The 25,108-nt window shown below is 37.3% G+C and overlaps 1 protein-coding gene across 28 annotated transcripts in view; it reads right to left on the bottom strand.

Moving 5' to 3' along the window:
- Positions 1-379: 379 nt before the first annotated feature.
- The window catches only part of PHKA2 (phosphorylase kinase regulatory subunit alpha 2), a 238,320-nt gene continuing 213,591 nt past the window's right edge, over positions 380-25,108 (bottom strand). For all 28 annotated transcript variants that reach the window (XM_034434190.3, XM_034434258.3, XM_034434276.3 and 25 more), the window contains 4 exons: positions 19,723-19,896; positions 18,294-18,347; positions 14,632-14,832; positions 380-2,093 (listed from right to left, as the gene is read on the bottom strand). In XM_034434190.3, coding sequence (XP_034290081.1) covers positions 1,920-2,093; positions 14,632-14,832; positions 18,294-18,347; positions 19,723-19,896 — 603 coding nt within the window. In that variant the 3' untranslated portion in view covers positions 380-1,919. The remainder of the gene's footprint in view (positions 2,094-14,631; positions 14,833-18,293; positions 18,348-19,722; positions 19,897-25,108) is intronic.

Genomic DNA, 25,108 nt, shown 5'->3' with positions numbered 1-25,108 from the left:
TTTCCAAAGCACCAGAAGGCAGGAAAAGAAACAATTGATGGAAACTAATCAAGGAGAGAATAACCTGGGATAAGGAGAAACTTCCTAACAGTGAGGACAATTAACCAGTGGAACAATTTGCCTTCAGAAGTTGTAAGTGCTTCATCACTGGATGCCTTTAAGAAAACACTGGCCAACCACTTATCCGAAATGGTATAACGGGGTTGGACTAGAAGACTTCCAAGGTCCCTTCCAGCTGTATTCTGATTGAACTTGAAAACAATGCCAGTGGTTTCCATTCAGTTGGCTTCAGTTTTGTTTACAACTTCAACATAAATAAAAATAGCAAAACATTTCATTCTGAATTATGAATAGCACTCTAAATGTTGCTTATACCAGCTTGCTTTAAAGTATAACTTTATTACATGAGACACTATTTAAAAATACACAACTAATAGTGCAGTTATTGTAACATGTTCCTAGTACTTTAGCTAATAGTGGTAGTACAAGTAATTTCTTGTAAATAATAATACAAGTAATTTCTTATTACTAACAATGAATTGGTATGTTAAACAGCTGTACCTTAGTTCATTTGACATTTTTCTTTGCTATTATTATATACAGAATTTTAAAAGTCCCACAATGGTGGGAAATGTACAAAGATCCTGAAAAAATGACTGATCCAAATATTGTTTTGGACAGCAGGAACAGGCAAACGTATTTGGCAACACTTAATAGTTAAATAAACATTATATATAGCAGTAATTTAGTTGCTGGACTTTATTTTCTGTATAAAAGACCTGTCCACGCTTGTAACAATTTCCTGCTGTGACTTTTACATCATATGCTACTTACCAAGTGGCAAGGACTTTTCTGATGCTTATTCTGAAATCTTCCTACAGATACATGGAAGCTATCTGAGGAATAATTCCAACCATCTTTAAGATCTCCCTCCATATAAAATATTGAAAACATAGCATTTCAATCACTAGTTGTCCTCCCAGTTTACAATATGTAAACAATCAGTAGAATTAGCCAAACATTCCCAGAAAGCTCCTCTGTCTCTCTCTCTTTAAGATTTTCAGAAGTAGTTTGCCATTGCCTCCTTTCTAGGGCTGAGAGTGAGTGAACAGCCCAAAGTCACCCAGTTGGGTTCGTGCCTAATGCAGGACTAGAACTCATGGTCTGCCAGTAAACTTTAGTAACCAATACATCTTAAAGCATACATTAGCTGTTCAGCCAGTGATCAGATGGGGGCAGATGTTCTACCCATTGGTTTGCTGGCTAGAAATAATTCCTTTTTCACTGCATTATTTTTTAGACTACCCTGCTTTAGTACTCTCAAATTGCTAAATACCCATTTCCACCTTTATACTACTCCTCTCCTTGAAATATTTCCCATTAATTTCAGTTTATATTCATGCTAGCTTTAATAGTGATCCTCCTCTTCATAAATGCAAAATAGGACTCATTTTATTATGACAAATGAAGTGCTGATCACAGTTATAATCTAACATTGATATGCTTAAATTTAATCAACAATACAAAATTCAAAATCTGAAGCAGGTTTGTATGTGTCTGCATATGTGCACGCTAGAAAGCTACTTCTCTTCCTTGAAATTAAACTTAGCTTTTTCCGGCCCTGCACCAATAAGACAATGATTAATTGCAGGTACCTGAGTCCAAAATGATCCAGACAATGCTCTGCAGGAGAGCAGCACAGAATTGTGCCTTTGATCTTGCTCCCAGGCTGAGGCCTTATGTTAATGGTAAAATGTTGCAGGTAAAGTTGAGGTAGCATGAGGAGCTACAGGGCAGCCTTTCCCAGCAGTCTCCAGATGTAGTGGGACTCAACTTCCAGAAGTCCTAGCCACCGAGGCCTCAAAAATTATGATTATAGGAAAAATCCTTTAAGAATGAATGCTTGTATTTTGGATAGTTTACTGCATTAGGCAGCCTGTGCTTGGAAGAAATTCATGGAGATAACTAGCTACTGCTTTTGTTAGATAAGTCATGGTTCCATAAGCACCACTTGGAGCACTGTCATAGAAAAAGTAGCAGATACCTGTGCCTGCATCTTGTTCCAAGAAGCCATCAGCTGCTCCGAGGGATTTCTGGAGAAAAAAGTAAAGAGAAAGAGGTATATAAACACAAAACAATCCTCACTTAAAGAATGATCAAATAACCTAAAGCATTATTTTTCAGAATAGGAGTTCATCATTTAATCCCATTTAATCATTGAATCTTTCACGATCTCCTCTTCCATTTTATAATTTAGTAAAAATTTGTATATCTTGCTAATTAGTTTTTCATCTGTCCCTAATATAATTTTATCTAATTCGTGATGTTCTCTTTGTATTTCATATGTTTTTGTGTCTTCTTTATGTTTGGATTGGATTTGTATATATATCCACCAATCTATATCTCTGTTCAAATCCGATTCCAGTTCTTGTTTTGATTTCAGTTTTCCTTGTTGGTCTATTAGGTCTTTGTATCTAATTATTTTATTTCATTCTGTTAAATTTGGCTGTTTTAATATTTCTGTTGGTGAAAGCCAAATTGGTATTTTTGTATAGTGTTGTTTTTTAATTTTCAACCAAATTTGTAATAATGCATTTCTTATTATATGTCTCTTAAAGTAACTATGTATTTTATTTCCATCCCGGAGGCAAGCGTGCCATCCTACTTGTATATCATAGCCTTCTATCGCTAATATTCTCTTATTCCTTAGTTCTATCCATTCCTTTAACCATGTTATGCCAGCAGCTTGATAATATAATTCCATTCTGGGAGTGCTACTCCCCCTCTGTCTTTTGTATCCTGTAAAAATTTAAATTTGATTCTTGGTCGCTTTCCCCGCCATACAAATTTGGTAATTATTTTGTTTAATGTTTCAAAGAACTTTTTTTCCAATTTTATTGGTATAACCTGGAAAAAGAATAGCAGTTTTGGTAGAATATTCATTTTGATGGTGGCAATCCTTCCCAATAATGATATCTGCAAATTTTTCCAAATATCCAAATCCTTTTTAATCTGTAATACTATTTTGTCATAATTATCCTCTTTGAGGAACCTCTTGCCATTAACCAGGTATATAAACACAAAACAATCCTCATTTAAAGAATGGTCAAATAACCTAAAGCATTATTTTTCAGAATAGGAGTTCATCAGCTTTAATTTCCAAAAGGGGCTGCTCCTCAATCTTGAATGAGCTGCTGAGACCTGTATGCATGTAGTTTTATTGTATGACTGTCAGTCATACTTTCCCTCCAATTCAACAATATGTTGTCAATTGGGAGTGGTGTCAATCAAAGTCAATATGAGTTTGCTCAAGTGCTGGAAGCCACTGCAAGGGAAAAAATGAGTCATGATTTTAAAATAGCAAAAGAGAATGCTGCAGCAGGGAATTACTCAGCAAACCACAAGGATATAGAGAGTCCTCTTAACCTCTAGGCAAATTGTATCAGCCAGCTATACCTACAAACTGTGTTAATTGCAGGCAGGCAGGAGAAAATAAAGAGAAGGCTTGTTAAGGATATTGTTGTTGTGTTACCAACCAGCAGAGTGTAGAGCACAGAGAAACATTGCTGAGAGTAATGAATAAGAGATGTGCAAACTGGTTTATCAAAAGTTTACTTTATAGTGAAAAAACAATTTCATAGTCTTTAAACAAATCCAAGTCTTTGCCAGTTAAATCAGTCCAGTGATACAGATATCTTCTTACCACACAAACAGTAGTTGGTTAGAATAACGAACTCACTCTGGTTCACAAACCACGATGGTAGCAGATCCATCCAACTGATGATAGCACAATGGTTGCAACTCCACACACAATGGTAGCTTATCATCAACTGAATACGTTACAGTACCTTTCTTAAATACGTTCACAACTAATTACAGGATGACTCAGCATTACAATGAATCAGCAGGAAAACTTTAAAGTCACACAATACATATTCATACTAAAGTCACAGAACACATATATTGCCTGGACAACTTGTTAGGCTCAAACCATATCCTAACATTCTCCCCTTTGGACAGGTCAATATATACAGTTTAGATTCTTAATCCATAGCTTTCACAACACGTTTTATGTTTGATAGCACCTTGCGCTTTGGTAAAATTATCAGCAATATTGTCTTCCGACATACAATATTCCAACTTAACCATGTTGCTTTGGATACACTTTCGAACATTCAGATACCAAATGTCAGTATACTTAGATCTAGTTTTAACTGCTAAATTTGTTGCCATTTTTATAGCAGCTCGGTTGTCCTCATGTATTACAATTGGATAATCCATCTTTAAACCAATATCCATCATTAGTTGTTTGTAATAAATCAGATCAGTACAAACTAGTGATAAACATGAGAATTCTGCCTCCATAGTAGATAGACTAATATGTTTTTGATGAATTGATTTCCAGCCAATCAAACAATTGTCTAACATGATAGCTATACCCGATGTGGACTTTCTGGTGGTCAAATCAGTAGCAAAACTGGCATCAGCATATGCGCTCAATACTAAATCATTGTTAGGTTCTAGATACAATGCATAATGCATCGTCATTTTCAGATATCTTAATATACGCTTTGTGGCCTGCCAATGCCTTTCAGTTGGCTCTGCATTATATCTCGCTAATTGGTTTACTCCAAATGAAATATCAGGTCTCGACCAATTGCTTATATAAGATAGATTACCTATAAGAGACTGATAGATCTCCTTACTAAATTTAGGACTTTGGATTTCTCCTTGTTGAAAATCCTATGCCATAGGCGTTTTAGCTGGCTTACATAGCTCCATGCCATAATGTTTCAACATTTGGCTTATTTTGCTAGACTGAGATATTTTATAACCTCTAGCTGTTTGATTGATACCTAGACCCAAATAACGCCTAATATCTCCTAAATTTCTGATCTTAAATTTGGTTTGTAACTGTTTAACAATATCTATGGCTTCCTTGTCAGTTTTAGTTATTATGGCTATATCATCTGTAAACAATAACAAAAATGATACTAACCCATTATTATTTTCTCTTTTAAAGAGACACTTATCCACTACACCTTCATAAAACCGATCTTATTTAGCTCTTTAACTATACATTGGTTCCACTCAAACCCTGATTGTCTCAAACCATAAAAGCTTTTATTTAAATTCCAACAATCAGTGTGGTTTTGTGTTTCAACTCCTAAAGGCTTCCTCATATAGATGGTGTGTCTCAATGGAGCATGTAAGTATGCTGTCTCTACATCTATATGGTTAATACTATATTTATACTTAGCCGCCCACACTAGCATTGTTCTTAAAGTACTAGCACGTAAACTAGGAGCAAAAACCTTATCGAAATCTTTTTTGGTCTGAGAAAAACCTTGAGCTACAAGGCAAGCTTTATGGGTTACTGTCCCATCTATGCTTTTCTTAATTTTGTAAATCCATCTACAACCTATTAATTTTTCACCAGGTGGCAATTTCACAGTTTCGTAAACACCTTAGTTAAAGAATTAATTTCCTTACTCATTACCTCCTTCCAAGCATTCTCTCCTTTTCAGGATAAAGCTTGATATCCTCATAACTTGAAGGTTCTATGTTAACCTGGCAAACTACGGTTGCTTTATATCGATCAGGTGGATGCCTTTCCCTAGTAGATCTCCTAGGTAATACAGGACTTACCGCAGATGGTTCATCTGACTCCTCCCCTAAAACTACCTCCTGTAAACCTACTTCCTGTTCTTCATCCTTGATAGAGGATTTTACATCATCTAAATCCTCAGGAATATCATCAGGAATATGATGCTCTATACTAACAGTATTATTATCATGTCTATAATCTGCACGTTCTAGTTTATCCCATCCTTTGTGCTCTAGAAATTTAGCACTTGCACTACAGTAAACACTAGTAGTTCCCTGTGCCCAAAATCTAAAAGACCTATGATTTGATTCATAGCCAACGAAAAACATTTTTCTGGCTCTCTGTTGATCCTTTCTCCTTAAACTAGATGGAATATGTATCTAAGCTGGGGCTCCAAATGTGTGTAATAACTAAGATTTGGTTTCCTCCCATCTCATAAGGTGAATGGTATTTCACCCGTAGAGGAATGAACCACGTTGTTTAACACACGGTTAGCACACATAACAGCCTCACCCCATAAATTTTCAGGCAAACCAGAATCTGCCAACATAGTTCTAGTCATGGCTTGTAATATTTGACCTCTTCTCTCGATATACGAATTGTGTTGTGGTCTGTACGGAGCAGACCATTTATGCTGGATCCCTGCATCCTGCAAAAACTTTTCCAACCTTTGGTTGGTAAATTCTGTACCATTATCAGTCACTAAGCATTTAACCTTAAATTTCTGTTTCCTTTCCACAAAACGTAGCCAGTTGTTAATATGCTGGAATGTTTCACTTTTTGTTTTCATAAGATAACAGAATCTGTATCTTGAATACTGGTCTACTATGCTTAGAATATAGCAGGCACCTCCTATGCTGGGTTTTTTGGGTCCAATTAGGTCTACAAGCACTACCTCTAATGGCTTTTTGGTTTTAAAACCATTAACACAGTTTGCTGGTGTTGCCCTACTTTTTTGCTGACTACAGGCATTACAATTCAGATATTTACTACATGCTTGTAGTTTTATCCCTTCAGATAACTGAACTGTTTTCTTTAACGTCCTGAAATTTAAATGCCCAAGTCTCCGGTGTAACAGATGAATACATTCATCATGTGGTTTAACATTCTTATAAACAGACTTAGACTTAGCCACCAATACTGGGTTATCCCTTAAAATAAATAAATCATTTTCTAAACTTGCAGTAACAACCTTGCCATCTTTCTCAATAAAACACTTATCGTTTTTAAATGCTACTGTAAACGCAAATTGCAATAATGATTTAACAGATAAGAAATTGAATTTTAACCCAGGAATATATAACATAGGCAATGATTCATTACTAAATGACCAATGAGCAACACCCTCTCCAGCTACCTTAACCTTCCAGCCATTTGCTAGTCTAACATGTTGGTTACTCTTCAAAAAAAATTCTATTTCTAGAAATAGATTGAGAAGCACCACTGTCAACAACCCAACAATCCTGGTTAACATCAGTAGTTGAACTGGATATAGCTAAATTACTAGACCCTTCTTGGGTCTAGTATTGTCCCTAACAGACATTTTCTTATTCTTACGATACTTAGCTATATGCCCTTTAGCCCCACAAGCAAAACAACGTTTTACAAAATAGGCAGTTGAATACATTTTTTCTTCTTTTAGTTGTTGCACTCTCAACTGATCCCTTTCTTGTCTTCTTTTGGATTCTTCCAATAACCTACCGGTTATGCCAGCCAATGTCAGTTCATCTCTGGACAAAACCTCTAACGAAGAGTTATAATAATATTATGCTAAATTAGAAGTTATCATACAATGTTATAGTAGACTGCTTTTTTTTTGAAATGTATGGTAAAAGGGGAAAGTAACAATATCAATAATATTTTTAGTAAGTAAGGGTCAGTATATAGAGGAGGGAGTAAGGAGATGGTAAAATATTATGTAATCTGTTATGAATTAGGTTTTTGGTGTGAAGAAGTCACAGGGGGGGATGGGTGGCGAGGGGGGGGTTAGGGAGGAGGGGGAAGGAAAAAAGGGGGAAAAATTTGTATTTGAAAACTTTTTCAATTAAAAAAAAAAAAAAACCTCTAACGAAGAAACATAGTCGTCATAACTATCGTCCAAAGAAGAAAGAATTATATAAACTTGTTGTAGTTCTGAGAAAACAAGTTCCTTTTCATGCAGCTCCTGGAAAATTCTGGTCATGGATTCCAAATGAGCCATCATATCTCCACCTTTAAGAAGATGTTGTTTAAATAATCTCCGTGTGAGATAAATATGAGCACCCACAGAGTCACGAACATATAGTCTCTTCAACTTGGTCCAACACCTAGCAGCAGACTCTTCACCACGAATATGGACAAGCTGCTGGTCACCCAGTGTTAGTCCAATAATGCAAAGAGCTCGTTCATTGTCTCTGTTAAACTTGGCTAATATCTTCGCATCTTCCTCATCAGCAGGATCCCATGCTGTTACATCCGGTGGATTATTAACTATGTCCCACAGTCCTTCTCTACGCAAAAGTAGACTACATTTTGTAGACCAGGATACATAGTTTGTTCCATCCAGCCGGGTTATCATGGAAAAATTTGCTGCTTGTTCTAGTGCCATCTTCACTTGGATTGTATATCACAAACACAGTTTGTACTATTCACATTAACTCTCAGTTTAACTCTTAACAATCCTAGTTAGTTCTGGTTGGCTCTGGGCTCATAACCATAGGACAATCATAGTGAAGTAAAACAACCGTTTATTGCAGGCAACAGTCTTTGTCCACTATTGTGAGTTGTAGGGGTTCCTTGAATTTCTTGAAGCTTATTTCAAAGAGTTCGCTCCCGATCACTGGTATGTGTTTCCCTTGGTAGTCCTTCAGCAGTGTTTTTTGTGGTTTTAATTTCTGCCTGGTAATTCCCGGGATCGCTTTCTTGATCGTAGTCCAGGACACAATGGACATATAGGAACCCGTGTCCACCTCCATGTTGCATGGGGTTCCCTCTATTTTCACGGTGATGTGAAATTTTCTGGACTTATATGCATCGAAGTGCCCTACTGCTGTCTGATGTATTTCTCACGCTTCAGCCCGCCGGTCTTCACGCTGCTTGTATTTTGAAAACGGCACCTTCTGGAATCCCAGCTGTTGGTCACGTGGTGGTGGCTGAGCTGTGTTTTGCCTCTGTTGGTGGTTCACTGGCTGGCTGTCTCGGCAGGCTTCAGCTATGAATCCCTTGTGATCACATCAGTGGCAAATAGTTTCTTTGAATCTACAAGCCGCCCTGGGATGGTTCCCTCTGCATCCAGCACAGTTCTGGAATCTTTGCCCTGCTTCTGCCATGCCATCCTTCCATTCCGACCGTATTCGGTGGATAACCTCATCCTCTTCGGAACTCTCATCCCTATCTGTAGCCTCTTGATAGCCCAGCATTTCCCCCCCTTGAAGAAATGACACTGCTTGCCTTCCAAATGGAGGCAGATTTATCCGATGTCTCGGCTGCTCAGGCTTCTTCAAGGGCTTCTTTGAAGCAGATATTTCTCCTGGCCATCTTTTTTGTAAGTTAAGGTCCCTCAGTCCCAGGACACGTCTATTGCGCATCATTTCCTCCAGATTTATAAATTCACATTCCGCTGTGAGCTCTCGCAAACTCGCAACAAATTCATTTATTGTCTCACCCACCTGTTGGTCTCTGTGGTAAAACCCATGTCGGCAGGCTAGTGGGGAGGCTGATGGTGCATAATGGTCCTTGAGGATGTCCTGCAGCGTTCACCATTTGATGGTTTCAACATCTGTGGGTGCTGCCAGGGACTTTGCCATCTTGTAGATTCGTGGTCCGCAGTAGCTCAAGAAAAGGGCCCTTTTCTTGAGATCCGACAAATCTTGTAGATTCTTGCATTCCATGAACATCCGAAATCTGCCCATGTATGAAGACCATTCTTCGGTGGTGGGGTCGAAATGTGCTGATGGATTGTATGTGGTCATTGTGCAATGGCCAATGCAGTCCTGAGGTTTCTGCAGAGATGGCCGTGGATGCCATGAGGGTGATCCGTCCTTTGATCTCTCTCAGTATCCCACCTTTGTCACCAGTGTTAAGTCCGGACACGAAAGGAGAGGCAGGATGATCGTAGTGAAGTAAAACAACCGTTTATTGCAGGCAACAGGGAACAACAACAAATAACTACGAACTGAGGACTGCCTGAGGCTGCAGCTCCTTTTACCAGGAGCTATCCAGCCTGTCAGCCACTGATGCTTGTTCATTTTCCCACCAGTGGGAAAATGAACCAATGAGTGAAGGCTAATGTAAGACTCACTCCTACTTGCATATTCAATAAAGGGGGCTTTATACCTGCACTATCCAAGATAGTTGCCCTCCTTCCTTAACTATATTTATCCCACTGGTCAGCACCAGGCACATACAAGGTTTTTGACTAAAATGGCCACCCCTGCTTTGCCTTTTTTTGCAACTAGTTGGTCATGAGTTTGCATGGTAGAGTGGCAATTCCACTGCCCAGTATTTAAACAGTGATTTTTAATTTTAATTTTTAAATTAAATTGATAATCTAGTGTGGAGCAGAGAGCAGCATGGTGGCCAAGTGGTGAAGATGATTGCCTCCCACTTGGAAGGTTGAGAGTTCAATCCTAGGCAGCTGCAGATATTTCTCTTTCAGGGCACAAAGAGAAAGTATCTGCTGCACACTCCACACAGGCATCAGGAAGAGCATCCGGCCAGTAAATGCTCAAGCTCCATTCAGTCACCTGACTCTATCTCAAATTAAAGGATTACAAGATCATTAAAAAAAATCTAGTGTAGAGCAGATGGAATAACAAAGAGAATAGAATATGATTGATAAGAAATTCATGTATTATTCGATTATTTTATTATAATACAAGTAAGTGAAACTCAGGCTGAATAATAAATCTGGAATAAAGGAATACATCTGCATACAGAGGTTTTGTTATTCTTTTTCAGAAATCACATCCATAGAAGGAAAAAGCCAAGAAATTAAGCCACAATCCATAACTACAATTACTACAGAAAGAGAATTCAAACAGGGTTTACAGATGACAAAAACAAATTTATTTTGGGAAAGTATAAACAGAAATTATTACAATGACCTGTTTAAGAGAGGGATGTATTTTTTCAATACTCAATGGCAGTGGTGAAATGTAAAATTTGTTACTACCGGTTCTGTGGGCATGGCTTGGTGGTGGTGGTGGTACGGATACAGCCGAAGAGGTTGTAAAAAACAATACTTTTAAAAGCCTCTATTGATCCCAGCAGAGTTGCCTGATTGTCAGAGGCTTTTTTTTTCTTTTAAAAACATTTTTTCTACAACCTCTTCGGCCGATCATCAGGGATTTTTTTTTTAACTTTTAAAAGCATTTTTTCAGCTGAAGAAGTTGTAGAAAAAATGCTTTAAAAAATAAAATAAAAAGCCTCTGATGATTGTGCAGCTCAGCTGGGCATGGGGGGGGGCAGGGATTTTTGCTACCGGTTCTCCAAACCACCCGCCACCATCGCTACCGGATCGGGCGATCCAGTCCCAACCAGGAGCATTTCACCCCTGGTCAATGGTGAATGGACTAAAAATATGGTCACAGAACCAGAATGCAAGAATAATTTAACTGAATAAAAGCTAAATGAAAAATTAAATCCATTTTTTTGCTGCATATGAGAAATGGGGAACCTGTGATACTGGGAGCATAAACAGTCCCCGAGACTTAATTCTGCAGCCGAAAAAGCTTATTCAAGATTGAACTTGAGGAGTTTCTGGAAGCGAGTGGTATGACTGGTTGGGGAAATACCAGGCTCCGATGAGCCTGGTGAAACCCAGCCAGACGAACCGTCACCAGGAGGTCTTCAGACTGGATCTGTCCTGTAGGGATAGTGAAGAAGGAGAGGCAGCTTGGTAGCTACAGAGGAACAGGGAAGTTCCTTGGAAAGCCTGAGAAAACTCTTCGATCTCGCGATGGGGGGCAGCGATCAGCGCAAATCGCCATGAAGCCGGAGCATCCGGAATAAGTGTTGTGCAGGAATGAAGATTTGGACAGAGTACTGGAACCGGGTGAGTGATTGGCCAACTCACAGGTAATAAAAGAAAAATTGGAAAATTTTAGAATTACCCCTACGTGGAAATAGTGGCTAAATAGTGACGAGGGGAGACAACTGACAGAGAAAAAAATACGGAAGTGACAAGTGCTCTATAGGAGAGCCCGACTAAAGATTGAAAGTTGAATATGAATGAAAATGTTAAGTTGGAATTTGGACTTTTCAGATTTGGATTGGATTATAAACAGATTGGTTGGATATAAAAGTTAAAGAAGAAGTGGGAAAACTTTCCTTTTCTCCTTTTTGAATTACAAACAAAATGGATATTTTTTAACCGGCTGAGTGGAATTGTGGATTGTAGAGAGACATCTCCAGGAGAAATGAGAGTATGACATTAAACTTTCTGTTTTGAGGGAAAACTTTGAAGCAGTGAGAAAAAAATAAATAAAACCTTGAACTTTTAAAATGATGAGCTGTGAGAACTAAGGAGGATTTGTGTGTCTACAAGCAGTTAGACTTGATGATTAAAAAAGGAGGATTATAATGTGGATTTAAATTGGAACAATATCAACCCAGAAAGAATAAAATGGCGCAGGAACTTAAGGAAATGATGAAGATGATGTGCTTGGAAATAAAAGAAATGATTACAATCTTGCATGGAAAATCGAAACTTGATGAATCTAAGACTGAGCTAGAATACATGGAAGCTGAAAAGGAAATAACCAATGAAAAACAGGAAAGAGAGATCGACAACGAAGAAGACAAAGAGACTGACTATGGAAAATTAAACAATGAAATAGGTTGTAATAATAAATGGGGGAACCTTAAAGATTACAGTGGGACTAATAATGGGGAATATAGAAAAAAGGAAAAGAAACAAGGAAGGAAAAGAGGGTTGAATAGAAAAAATATAAAAAGATTAAATGATTACACTGGGATTTACAGTGGAAGTACAAGAAAGAGGGAAAAGAGATGGGAAATAATGGAAATAAAAGGCAAAACAAAAGATTTTATTATTTTAAAATACAAAACAAGTATACTGGGATTAACAATGGAAATATAAGAAAAAGGAAAGAGAGAGGAGAAATAATGGGAAATATAGGGCAGAATAGGAGAGCTCAGAATCTTAAAACACAAAAGAAAGGAAGAGGAAGGAAAAAGAAAAAGAAAAAAAATAGAAGAGGAGAAAGGAAGAAAGGGAGAAGGAAATGAAAGGGGGAATAAATTTAGAATTGTAAGATTTAACAGATAAAATGAATGTTAGAAAAAAGATAAAATAGTGATACCAATTAAGTGACTTAATTGTATTAATTAAATTGTATTAATTCATACATTAATTAATTAATGTATGAAGTAAATGAAATAAGATTTATGTTTGTTTTATGTTTTAAATATGCTCTATTGAAAATTTGAGAAATTGAAAGAATTGTCATATTTTTAAGTGCAGAGTTGGAGGTTTATAAAATGATAAGTTGTAATCATATGAATAAATTTAATTGGGGGAATTGTAATAAATTGGAATATTTTAAACTATATATTTGAAATGTAATAAAAAAGGGAAAGAAGATGAATTAAGATTAAAATAAGAACTAATTAGATTGAGGGCAATTAGAAATGATTAAGATGTGAATTATAAATATATATTGTTAACAATTAAAAAGATAAGAAGAATTTTGAGAAAGATATTTAATAAATGAAAGAAAGGTGGGTTTGCCTGGACACCATAGTGAAAATATTAAATTGAAAATCTATATAGCAATAGAGAGAGATGGAAGAAGAAGTAGAGAGATGGGAGAGAAGGGAAAGAGAGAGGGGGATAGAAGAGAGGGGAGGAAGGAAGGGAGGGGAAATCAGAGTAGGAGAGAGGGTTAGTCAGGGAGGAAGAAAGGAGGAGAAGGAGGAAGAAAGGGGAAGTAGTAAGGAGCAGGAGAAGAGGCAAAGAAAGTAAGAAGGAAGGAAGAGAGGGAGAGGGAAGAGACTGAAAAGAAAGATTGCTTATAACAAAAAAGAGGAAATGGAAGAAAGGCAACCCCAAACACACATATGAATATATGAAGATAAAGAAGAAATTGTTAAAAAATAAAAGAGAATAAATGTGAACAAAAAAGGAAAATTAGAATTTGAGAGCGAATGAAGATGTTGTTTATATAAATAAATATAGAAATATTGAGATATGAATTAAAGAAAAAATAGGGAAAAAAGGAAGATTTTGGCAAAAATTGTAATTGAGTAAAATATATTTGAACTTGAAAAATTGTATAAGATAAGAAATGGCCAATACTCTGTTCAAAAAAAGATGTGGGTGAATGTGAGGGGAAAAAATCAATAAAACTTGATTCAAAAGAAAAAAAAAAGATCAAACTTGCCAACAGTTGATGGCAGTTTCCTGTCATTTTGAAGTAGGAAACCCCAAAACAAACGAATAAATAAATGGAAGCTCTAAAATAAGCCAGTCACAAATAAACTAGTCACAGAAGTCAGGGATGCTTGCTCTATTATCTCTAAAGAATCCAGAAAAAAATTAAAAATCCCAATCAAACATGCATGTCTGATTTGCCTATGATATTTTGTACCATCACCTGTTCTACTTAGGTGATTCCCACAAAACCCATTATATATTAGTGCATACAAACTGTTAAAGCTACAGGGATTTTTGATGTAATGAAGAGCCCAAATGTAGCTCTAAAGAAAGGGCTGATATTAAAGATTGCCACAATCAGGTCCTTTCTAAAGTATTCAACTTATTAAGGACATTTGGCAAATGTTCTTTTAAATTAAACGCTTTGCTTGAGAGAATGCAAGCAAGAAAAGTAGCTGCCAATTAGTCACCTCTCTGTAGATTGCCCTCAGGATTGGGCAAGCAAATGGGTATTAACAGTGAACAAATAGGGTGTATAAAAATGGGGACTCTTCTATGGACCTCCTACCCAAGAATCCTCCCAAATTCTACAACCCACACATTTAGAAGTCTCTTTAGGTAAGAGAAAATCCTCCGTTACACCTACCTGTTCCTGAAGGAAGAGGTCATTTGCTATGTGCACAATCCGATCCACATGAATTATACCCCCAATGCTGTTCACATCTATTTCTGACAATAGGGTCAGTACAAGGATGGCCTCCACTAATAACTGTCTGTATTCAGGCTGGGGTACATGGTTCAGCACTGATTCCACATGGACAGCAAACTTAATTTCACAAGCAGTCATCTATAAGAAAATAAGATATTGGTAGGAAAAAGGGAGAAAGAGAATAAGACTAACAAGAATGACATCACTGAAACTTCTAAAATAATGTTTGAATGATGTCAGTGATACTAGAACTGCACTTGAAAGTACCTTAGATTCCAGGAAGGAGACAAGGGATAGATCATCTCCATCCCATATACCCTAAGCATATATTCCACTGATAGCAGAAGCCTAAGGATATACAATATATGGTGCTTTTCATGTTGAATAGGACTGCATGTGAACAGAAAGAGAAACAAACACTATCTTTCTTGAGAAGAAACCTGGGAAATTTTGGCATTCATAGAGCACAGATGTATATACAGTTGCAACTTTCACTTACTTTAGGTGGTGTGAGTGCTATATATAAGTTTCCTGCAGTCTCAGGATAATTAAGAACTGGATTTAATTTAGAATATGTTCTATAAAAACTTATCCAAGTGACTTTATTGCAACATCTCTTATACAAAAAAATACCAGGGAAAGGGCTATGATGAATCAGTAAAATTTATTTTGGAGCATTTCTGTAAAAAATAAAAAATATTTAAAAAGAGGACTAAAATTAGTTTGTGATTTACATTTATATAGTGAGGAGAAAGGAGAAACAACCTCAAAATCAAATAAATTGAGAGTTTGTCAGAATACTGTCAGAATAGTGACAGGTAACACCTCATCATTGCAAACAAACCCAAGCAATCTAATTTGTGTCAGAAAAATGTTAAAAAGTCACATGGAATCATTTAGGTTTATTAGATTTGATTCCTATTATAGAACAAAATTGAATTCTGCCAAGTTCTGTTAAATTGATTCCAGAATTTTCAAATCTTCCCTAATTTATCATCACACATTTATATTATCAAGACAAGAAAGATGCCAAAGCACGTCACTGTTTTTAGTTCTTTTTCTGCAAGTGTACAAATAAACTAGCACCCTGGTAGATAATGGTTGGAAATTACTTTTGCCGCGTGGTGGATTCTTGCTCCATCTAAAGCATGATTGGTTGGGGAAAAAAAGAAGCAGCATGGTGTATCTTGTGTACATTGCTACTCTGTTTGGGAAACAGGCAACAGACATCTGTGGGTGAGGAAGGAAAGACAGATATAACCCTAGCAAGGAACTGCTCGCTCCTTTTTAAAAAAAAAGTTAAAATGGAGTTTCAGAAGAAAAACTATAGAAACCATATAAAATTGTAAACAGTGACATTGCACTTGGACATTTCTTCAGCAGAGTCCTGTCTACTGCTTACAAGGCAGGAGTGGTATGCCCAGATATATTAATCTAGAAATTCTTGGCACTTCAAAAATATTTTTAAAAGAAGTGGACCAGATTTCTTTTCTTTTCTTTCTTTCTTTCTTTCTTTCTTTCTTTCTTTCTTTCTTTCTTTCTTTCTTTCTTTCTTTCTTTCTTTCTTTCTTTCTTCTCCTCGTCTTCTTCTTCCTCCTCCTCCTCCTCCTCCTCCTCCTCCTCCACTAGCATTGTGAGAAATTTGAGAGTTTTTTCACTCATATGAATTGGCCTTTTCCAGCTATAAATTAATTTTGGTTTCAAATCATAGAACATATTAAGTTCATTTTGGAAATAAATATAATATTTAAAGATAAAAGATAGTAAACTATATTCCTAACATACAGAATTTGTATTTTATGAAGAACTTTGGCTCTGTTGAGCCTAGGACTTAGCAAAATGGATAATCTAATATAAAAATGAAGGATACTTATTTTCCTGACACTAAGGAAGTGATTCAGGATAACAGACTGTGGTATATTTTTTTAAAAAGCCTTTATCTTCTAAAAATGGTTAGAGGAAGCAATGTTTCCACATAAACTTAAGCATTGTTAATTCTGAATTGATTCTAAATGAATACTACTGGATCTTCTTTTTTTCTTTAATTTTTTTTTTGTATTTTCATTACATATAGTGTAGTTTAATCCTCACAATATACATAGGTTCTTCCTTACTGCTATATTTTCCCCTTACCCTTGGTGTTATAATGGTTTGTATTTTACTAGTGTGAAAACTGCTTCTATGACCCTAGACAACAACTAACTTTCCATTTTTCTTACTAAAAACTGGACAAATAAATTTCGTTGCTAAAATTAGCATTTGACATGAAGCCATAATTAAGAACCCTTGGCAAGAACTGAGCTGCTCAAAGCATACAGCTAGCAATGGATTCTCCTCCCTGCCTCTTTTTTTCTTCTCCTCAGGAAGTAGCAGGCAAAGGAAAGAAACCCAATTTTTTTTTCAAGAGCAGAAAACACAGCAGTACTAAAAATAGGAAATGCCAAATTATTATCGATGAAATACACTGCAAGTTTTTTATACCTTACTAAATAAAATAAAATGTTAATACATTTTAGTTTTATGACATAACTTTAAGAAAAATAAATTTGCTTCATAACTATGTGTAACAATTGCTGCAACTGCCTTCGTTCAAAACCCATGAAAGAAAACACCCAACTCTACTGAGATAGAGAGGTATTTTTAGTGAGTTTGAAATGATAGCAGCGAAAACAAGGCAAGATCTGATTCAAAATGCACGAAAGTTATTGACTGAAAGTTTCCCCAAATCCTTCCTCCCAGGGTCCAGCGCTGAGGGTCCAATCAACATCCAGTATGATGTTGTGTGAAGCTCATCTTCAGGTATTTTACCCATCTGCAGTCCTAGGATGGTTGGCCTTGGCAGGGTGTAAACAACTCCACTCAGCAGTGCAATAATTCTTGAGAGCAAACCTCCCTTTCAGTTCAGATGGGATTTCACCTCACCAGATCACTTCCACAACCCAAATGTCATGCCCCCCCCTCCCTGTTACTATGGCAGCTGATAGCAAGCATGCAACAAAGTTGAACCCCATGCTGGAGATCCGGCTGATAGCAACCTTGTGGGAATAAGTCTATCTAAATTAATATGCCTAGGATTGGATTCTAAGTTTTAATTTATTTATTCACAACTTATTAGTTTCTCATCAAGGACCATCTGAATACAGTAATTCAAAAAAGAGATGTGGTTCTTTAGGTATATTGAGTGCTAATCTTAAAAAAATTACCATGCTATCATTTCAAGAGACAGTTGTTAGCATTCAATGTGCTTTGAACCAATTATTTTTTTCACTTGACCTCTTAATCCAAAATAGGTAAATAATGGACTGAGTAGGATTCAGAGATACACACTTTTCAATATTAGCAAACCACTGCTATTAACTGCAAGCACCAAAAGTACCCTGTTTCCCCCAAAATAAGATATCCCCTGATAATAAGCCCAATCAGGCTTTTGAGCGCATGGCAATAAGGCCAAACGCTTATTTCAGGGTTCAAAAAAATATAAGGCAGGGTCTTATTTTCGGGGAAACACAGAATTTGGCATTATCTCATTTTACCTCATGCTATACTAGGCTTCCGTATACCAGATTGTCTCTATGATAAAACGAAACAGTTTCTCTTACCTCCCTTGTGGTTGAGGATGGAAGGACATACCCATCAATAGACAGTCCATGACACTAGAAAAACAACACTGCTTTACTATAAAAACAATAAAACAAACTAGTATGTAAATTAATTACAGGAATTTGTTAAGATGAAGGTTGGTTTAAGTTCTTTCTAGGATTAGTTAATGTCACCAATAAATTTAACACTGATTTAGTATAACTTTCAAAGAAAACATTTTCATACCAGACTAATTACATGGGCATCTCAATTCAGTTTTTTTAAGAAAAGAGATTTGCCATAAATTCTTCTGGAATCTTGGATTTCTTAGTTTAGCCTCCAGCCCTTGGGGTTTTTGGTGGTCTGTAATCCAAGGGCTACTGAGAAGGGAAGAGAGTCTTTTGGGGAGGGAAGAGAATCAATCAAATTTAGCTAAGTGCTACTATCTGATGTAACTAATGCATTGAATCTGGAATTCTCCATGAAAAGCACAGTTTTGCAAGAGAAAACCAGTCTCTCTCTCTCTCTCTCTCTCTGTCCCCCTCCATCCCTCTCTCCCTCTCACACTTCATCTATAAAACAAATTTTACATGTTCTTTATGGCACTGAGAATATTAAGAAGTGGATATTTTTGCATGAATAATAAAATCATGATTATTTTAGTGGAATTACTGTTTATAAAAGATTAGCAAGCACCAAATATTTTAGACCAGAATAAAAAGGAGTATTTTCAGTTAATTCTGCTAAAAATTCAATTTTACCCTGAGAAGTTTGAATGTCAAACAAATAAATGCATATCATTTCATTTGTTTCACTAAGTTCTCATTAAGACATCTGTCATTTTAAGGAGCTTACTGCTGTCAACAAATTATTACAAACAGGCTGACAATAGTGAAAAAACTTAAAGCCTGTGTCAACCCTTCACAATTCCATATGTCACCGCTCCTCCATTTATTGTAAAAAAAAATTCTGACTCTTAACTTTCTACATTTAACATTAATTTAGATATCTTGAATGATCAAGATTTTTTAAAAATGTATGAAAGTGCTATGGATCAAAGTAATTCTGGTGTTTGAAATTGTGATTTAGTATATCTACAAATGCTTGGCTTGAATGAGTTCTATCTAGTTCACAGGAAGATGTACCATATTTTTTTAAAAAAAAAAAACCTCAAAAGCAGAAAAATATTCTGAAAATATTTTCAGAAAATATATAATATATAATATTGAAAATTGAATTTTAAAATAAAGGGTCAAGTGTCCTTATTTTATTCAGAACTATTTGAAAAACACATTTCAAAATATTTCAGTAAGTTTAGCTAAGATTTCACTGACTGCTTTAAAGTTTTTTAAACCAAGTAGTTGGATTCCAAATGTAACAATGCACATTAAGCCCAAATGGCAATATTATCAAGCAACATTGTTCAGCCTTCTGCCTTTTTCCAATTACCTTCTGAAGGATCTTCCACACTTTCTGATAGAAACCCACAGGGACTCTATTAATGGCACCATCAAGCCGTCTCCTGCGAAGCCACTGCCCTTGCCGGTCACCCCAGCTAATAGAGTGTCCAACTGAGCCAGTTAGGGATGACGTACTAGTAGGAGAAGATGGGCTACTGCATCTCTGTAGAAAAGACAAAATAAATCCTGTAAGGCAACATAAACACCAATTTCTCAGAAACACCACTCTGATGCCCCAAAGAAGAATGCATGCTTGTAGAAGTCATTCCTGTCCTTGTGTATTCAGTGCATGCCCAGCCTATTTTCTTGTTAATGCAATCTTTCTTTTCATATGTCTTTCTTTTTAAAAATCTGTCAAGAATTTCTTGCACAATTTGTCAACAACATCGAATAAGGAGCTAAATCCACAGTATAGATCTAATATTTATAGCCACATCAAGTTATCAAATGAAACTGCTGGTTAGATGAAAAGGCATGGACATTTCATTAAAACCACCATAACTTCCCCACCCCCAGTCTCACTCAGAAACCTGAAAACCAATGTGACTGATGTTTTGCTCATGTAAGGAAAAAGTTCCTCTGAAACATTTCATAGCTAACACAGCTTTATTAACTATATATAAATTAGCAAAATTAAACTATGCTTTATTTAAAATATTTAAACAGCTCATGTACTTCAAATTAATTAGTTATGGGGATGTGACATTTAAGAACAAAACATCTATTTTGTATTTCAAAGGTCCATCTGTTACCCCATTTAATACCATGCATTTATCAAAATGGACAGCCAGCACAAAAATGGAGAATCAGCTAATTATTTAAATGCTTTTTTCCATAAACCATTTTTTGGATTATTGTGCTATTCAGCCATCTATTGCTTTATATGGGCAGGATAAATTGTCTGCCTCACCAAGGATAATAAAAGACTGAGGCTTATTTCTTTATTTTTTTGGATTTATATCCTGCTTTTACTTTGTTCAACTCAAGACAGCATATATAATGCTCCCTTCAACTGTTTTCCCCACAGCAATGTGGGGTAGGTTGGGCAAAAAAATCACCTAGTCAGTTTCTGTGCCTAAGAAAAGATCCATGATCTCTTTAAGTCCAGTACCTTAACTGTTAGGTCAGGGATGGGCAATTAATTTCCCCAAGGAGTCACAAGAGGAACTGGAACTGTTGTGGAAGGCCAAACCAATATGTCCTAATTGTGGTTCCCCCCACTCGCCCAAGTCCATACTTCGACCGAGGTGGCTGTGGGTGGCCGAGCCTGGGTGCCCTCAATTAATGAACACCGCTGCCTCCACAGGCTGCTCCAGGAGAGAGATGAGCACTTTGCAGGAATAGAAAAGTACTTTCTCTCCTCACCTTCCTGAGACCGCCAGCCGACTGAAGGAGTGCACAGTGACTGCACAGAGTCGGATCCAACTTGGCTTCTTCTCTCACCCCCTGCAGCATGCTTATTTATGTTTGATTTCTGATTTCCAATTGACCTCACACTGGACAGGAATAGTCAAAGGGCTGGATGTGGCCCAAGGGCGGTAAAATCCTGAAGGCCTCTGTAGTCGATATCAGAGCTCTAGATCAATCCGGAGCTCTGTTATCAGCTACAGAGACCTTGAAGAAAGCCTTGCTGGACCAAGAAGTTCCTGAAGGCTTCTGATAGCGAAAAAGAGGCTGGGGGTGATGCATGCAAGTGAGGTGAGTCAGTGGATAACATCCCTTCCAAAAATAAGGCCTATATATATATATATATATATATATATAAGACAGGGTCTTGAAACATGGTACATGAATATTGTAACTTCTTAATATTGTCTCATTTTTGTTTCCCAGCCTTAGCAATTTTAAGAAGTGTAAATTTCAACTCCCAGAATTCCCCAGCCAGCTCACTGAGGAACAGCAACAATATAAATCAATAATATTTTTCAAAATGTTTCATAGAATTTGTAATGGCAAAAGAAAAAAGAAGTTTGGTTTCCATTATTAGAACATGCATTATATCTCAAATCTCAGCTAAGGACCTTTTAGTGCCGCCCCATTTGACATAGCATATTTTTCTAGATGTCCACTTTTCCTCCAAGAATTTAAAATGACATACAGGTGAAACTTGAAAAATTAGAATATCGTGCAAAAGTTCATTTATTTCAGTAATGCAACTTAAAAGGTGAAACTAATATATGAGATAGACTCATTACATGCAAAGTGAGATAGTTCAAGCCTTGATTTGTCATAATTTTGATGATTATGGCTTACAGCTCATGAAAACCCCAAATTCACAATATCAGAAAATTAGAATATTACATGAAATCAATAAAACAAGGATTGTACATAGAACAATATTGGACCTCTGAAAAGTATAAGCATGCATATGTACTCAGTACTTGGTTTGGGCCTCTTTTGCATCAATTACTGCCTCAATGCGGCGTGGCATGGATGCTATCAGCCTGTGGCACTGCTGAGGTGTTATGGAAGACCAGGATGCTTCAATAGCAGCCTTCAGCTCTTCTGCATTGTTCGGTCTCATGTCTCTCATCTTTCTCTTGGCAATGTCCCATAGATTCTCCATGGTGTTCAGGTCAGGTGAGTTTGCTGGCCAATCAAGCACAGTAATCCCATGGTCATTGAACCAGGTTTTGGTACTTTTGGCAGTGTGGGCAGGTGCCAAGTCCTGCTGGAAAATGAAGTCAGCATCCCCATAAAGCTCATCTGCGGAAGAAAGCATGGAATACTCCAAAATCTCCTGGTAGACGGTTGTGTTGACCCTGGACTTAATGAAGCACAGTGGACCAACACCAGCAGATGACATGGCTCCCCAAATCAACTGTGGAAACTTCACACTGGACTTCAAGCATCTTGCAGTGTATGCCTCTCCATTCTTCCTCCAGACTCTGGGTCCTTGGTTTCCAAATGAGATGCAAAAGTTGCTCTCATCAGAAAAGAGGACTTTGGACCACTGGGCAACAGACCAGTTCTTTTTTTCTTTAGCCCAGGTAAGACGCTTCTGATGTTGTTTGTTGTTCAGGAGCGGCTTGACAAGAGGAATATGACATTTGAAGCCCATGTCCAGGATCCGTCTGTGTGTGGTGGCTCTTGATGCACTGACTCCAGCCTCAGTCCCCTCCTTGTGAGAGTCCCCAACACTTTTGAATGACCTTTTCCTGACAATCCTCTCCAGGCTGCGGTCATCCCTGCTGCTTGTGCACCTTTTTCTTCCACACTTTTCCCTTCCACATAACTTTCTATTAATGTGCTTTGATACAGCACTTTGGGAACATCCAACTTCTTTTGCAATTACCTTTTGAGGCTTTCCCTCCTTATGGAGGGTGTCAATGATGGTTTTCTGCACAACTGCCAGGTCAGCAGTTTTTCCTATGATTGTGATTCCTACTGAACCAGACTGAGAGACCATTTAAAGGTTCAGGAACCCTTTGCAGTTGTTATGGCTTAATTAGCTGATTACAGTGGGACACTTTCAGCCTAGAATATTGAACCTTTTCACAATATTCTAATTTTCTGAGATTGGTAATTTGGGGTTTTCATGAGCTTTAAGCCATAATCATCAAAATTATGACAAATCAAGGCTTGAACTATTTCGCTTTGCATGTAATGAGTCACCTTTTAAGTTGCATTACTGAAATAAATGAACTTTTGGACGATATTCTAATTTTCCGAGTTTCACCTGTACAGTAAATGATTCTCTCCTCCACAAATGTTAACCTTAAAGGTTTGAGGGTATATTGCAGGGGTGAAATGCTTCTGGTTCGGACCGGATCGCCTGATCCGGTAGCGATGGTGGTGGGTGGTTTGGAGAACCGGTAGCAAAAATCCCTGCACGCCCCCCCCCATGCCCAGCTGAGTCGCATGATCATCAGAGGCTTTTTTTTTTTACTTTTAAAAGCATTTTTTCTACAACCTCTTCTGACGAAAAAATGCTTTTAAAAGTAAAAAAAAAAGCCTCTGATGATCGCGCAGCTCAGCTGGGATCGTCAGAGAGGCTTTTCAAAACATTTTTTAAAAAGCTTCTCTGATGATCCCAGCTGAGTTGCCTGATCGGCAGAGAGGCATTTTTTAAAAAGCCTCTCTGACGATCCCAGCTGAGTTGCCTGATCGGCAGAGGCTTTTCAAAGCATTAGAATAAATGCTTTGAAATGTTAAAAAGAAAAAAAAGTTGCCCACGCCCACCCAGTCATATTACCCCCCTCCCCCCACCAAGTCACGCCCACAGAACCAGTAGTAACGAATTTTACATTTCACCCCTGGTATATTGAGTTGAGAAAATCCAATGACTCAAGCTCAAAGTCTCATGACCAATTTTATACTATCCCATACTATGACTGTTATCTTAGTACCTGGGTATGGACCATATCATCAGGTGTTAAATTGCCAACCATAAAGTAAACTTCTTAATAGATTTACTACAATATACAAAATATCAGAACATGTATGTTAATCATATCATTTAGGAGGAATTAAAAGGATTATGACAGCAAGTACTGTATTATCTGGCAACTCTAGTAGCATTTGAAAACTCTTGCCTTGGAGCCTGGAAAAATGCTACCAATCAATGCATTACACTGGACTAGATGGACCAATGAATAATCTGAAGATATCATGTTGCAACTATCTCATTTCTGTGTACTTCCTCAGAAATATAAAGACATCCTATGAAAGACCTCATGCTGTGCTGATTAATTCTCATGTATAGCGTTATGCTTTGAGAATTGAATTACTGATCTATGTTAATTCTATTTAAAGCTAGATCAGAGGAGAAGGAAACAAATCCAGCTTCAATTCACTAAAGTCATTTGAATGACATATGTTGTCAGATACAAATAGTCCTTGACGTACAACCATTCACTTAACAGTATTTGGAAATAACAGCATATCAGAAAGAGTGCTTTATAGCCAGTAAAGTAGTTCCAACCATTAGAAAACATCACACTAATCCTCTTGCCACTCACATAATAGTGCTCTAGGTGTTAGGCAATCTGTTCATACTTACAACTGATTGCCAAGTGCCCCATGTTCACAGGATTGCCATTTCCAATCTTCTCTGCTGTCTACCCCAGAAAGTCAATGCTTTCAGCAGAGAATGTGACAAGTTGCTGCCACCTGCTGAAAAGATTCCCTCTTGTGTCTGGGAATTAGCTCAAAGAGCTGCCTGTCCAAAGATTTTAGCTCCCCAGGGATCTGCTTCCCAGGCATGGCGGTATAGGGACCAGGTCCAGGGCTGTGGCAGGTTTCCATATGTCAGTGGACCTGTAGCCTGCATCGGGCCTCCCAGGGCCTCTCCCACCCCATGAAGCACCCCTGCACTCTGCTCAACATCTTGTGCGACTGCTTAATGACCACAACTGGTAGTCCTGCGATTGTAG

This window comes from Pantherophis guttatus, chromosome 5, assembly GCF_059756535.1.
Source record: "Pantherophis guttatus breed Tessera chromosome 5, ASM5975653v1, whole genome shotgun sequence".
Taxonomy (NCBI): domain Eukaryota; kingdom Metazoa; phylum Chordata; class Lepidosauria; order Squamata; family Colubridae; genus Pantherophis; species Pantherophis guttatus.
This window is presented reverse-complemented; position numbering and strand designations above follow the sequence as displayed.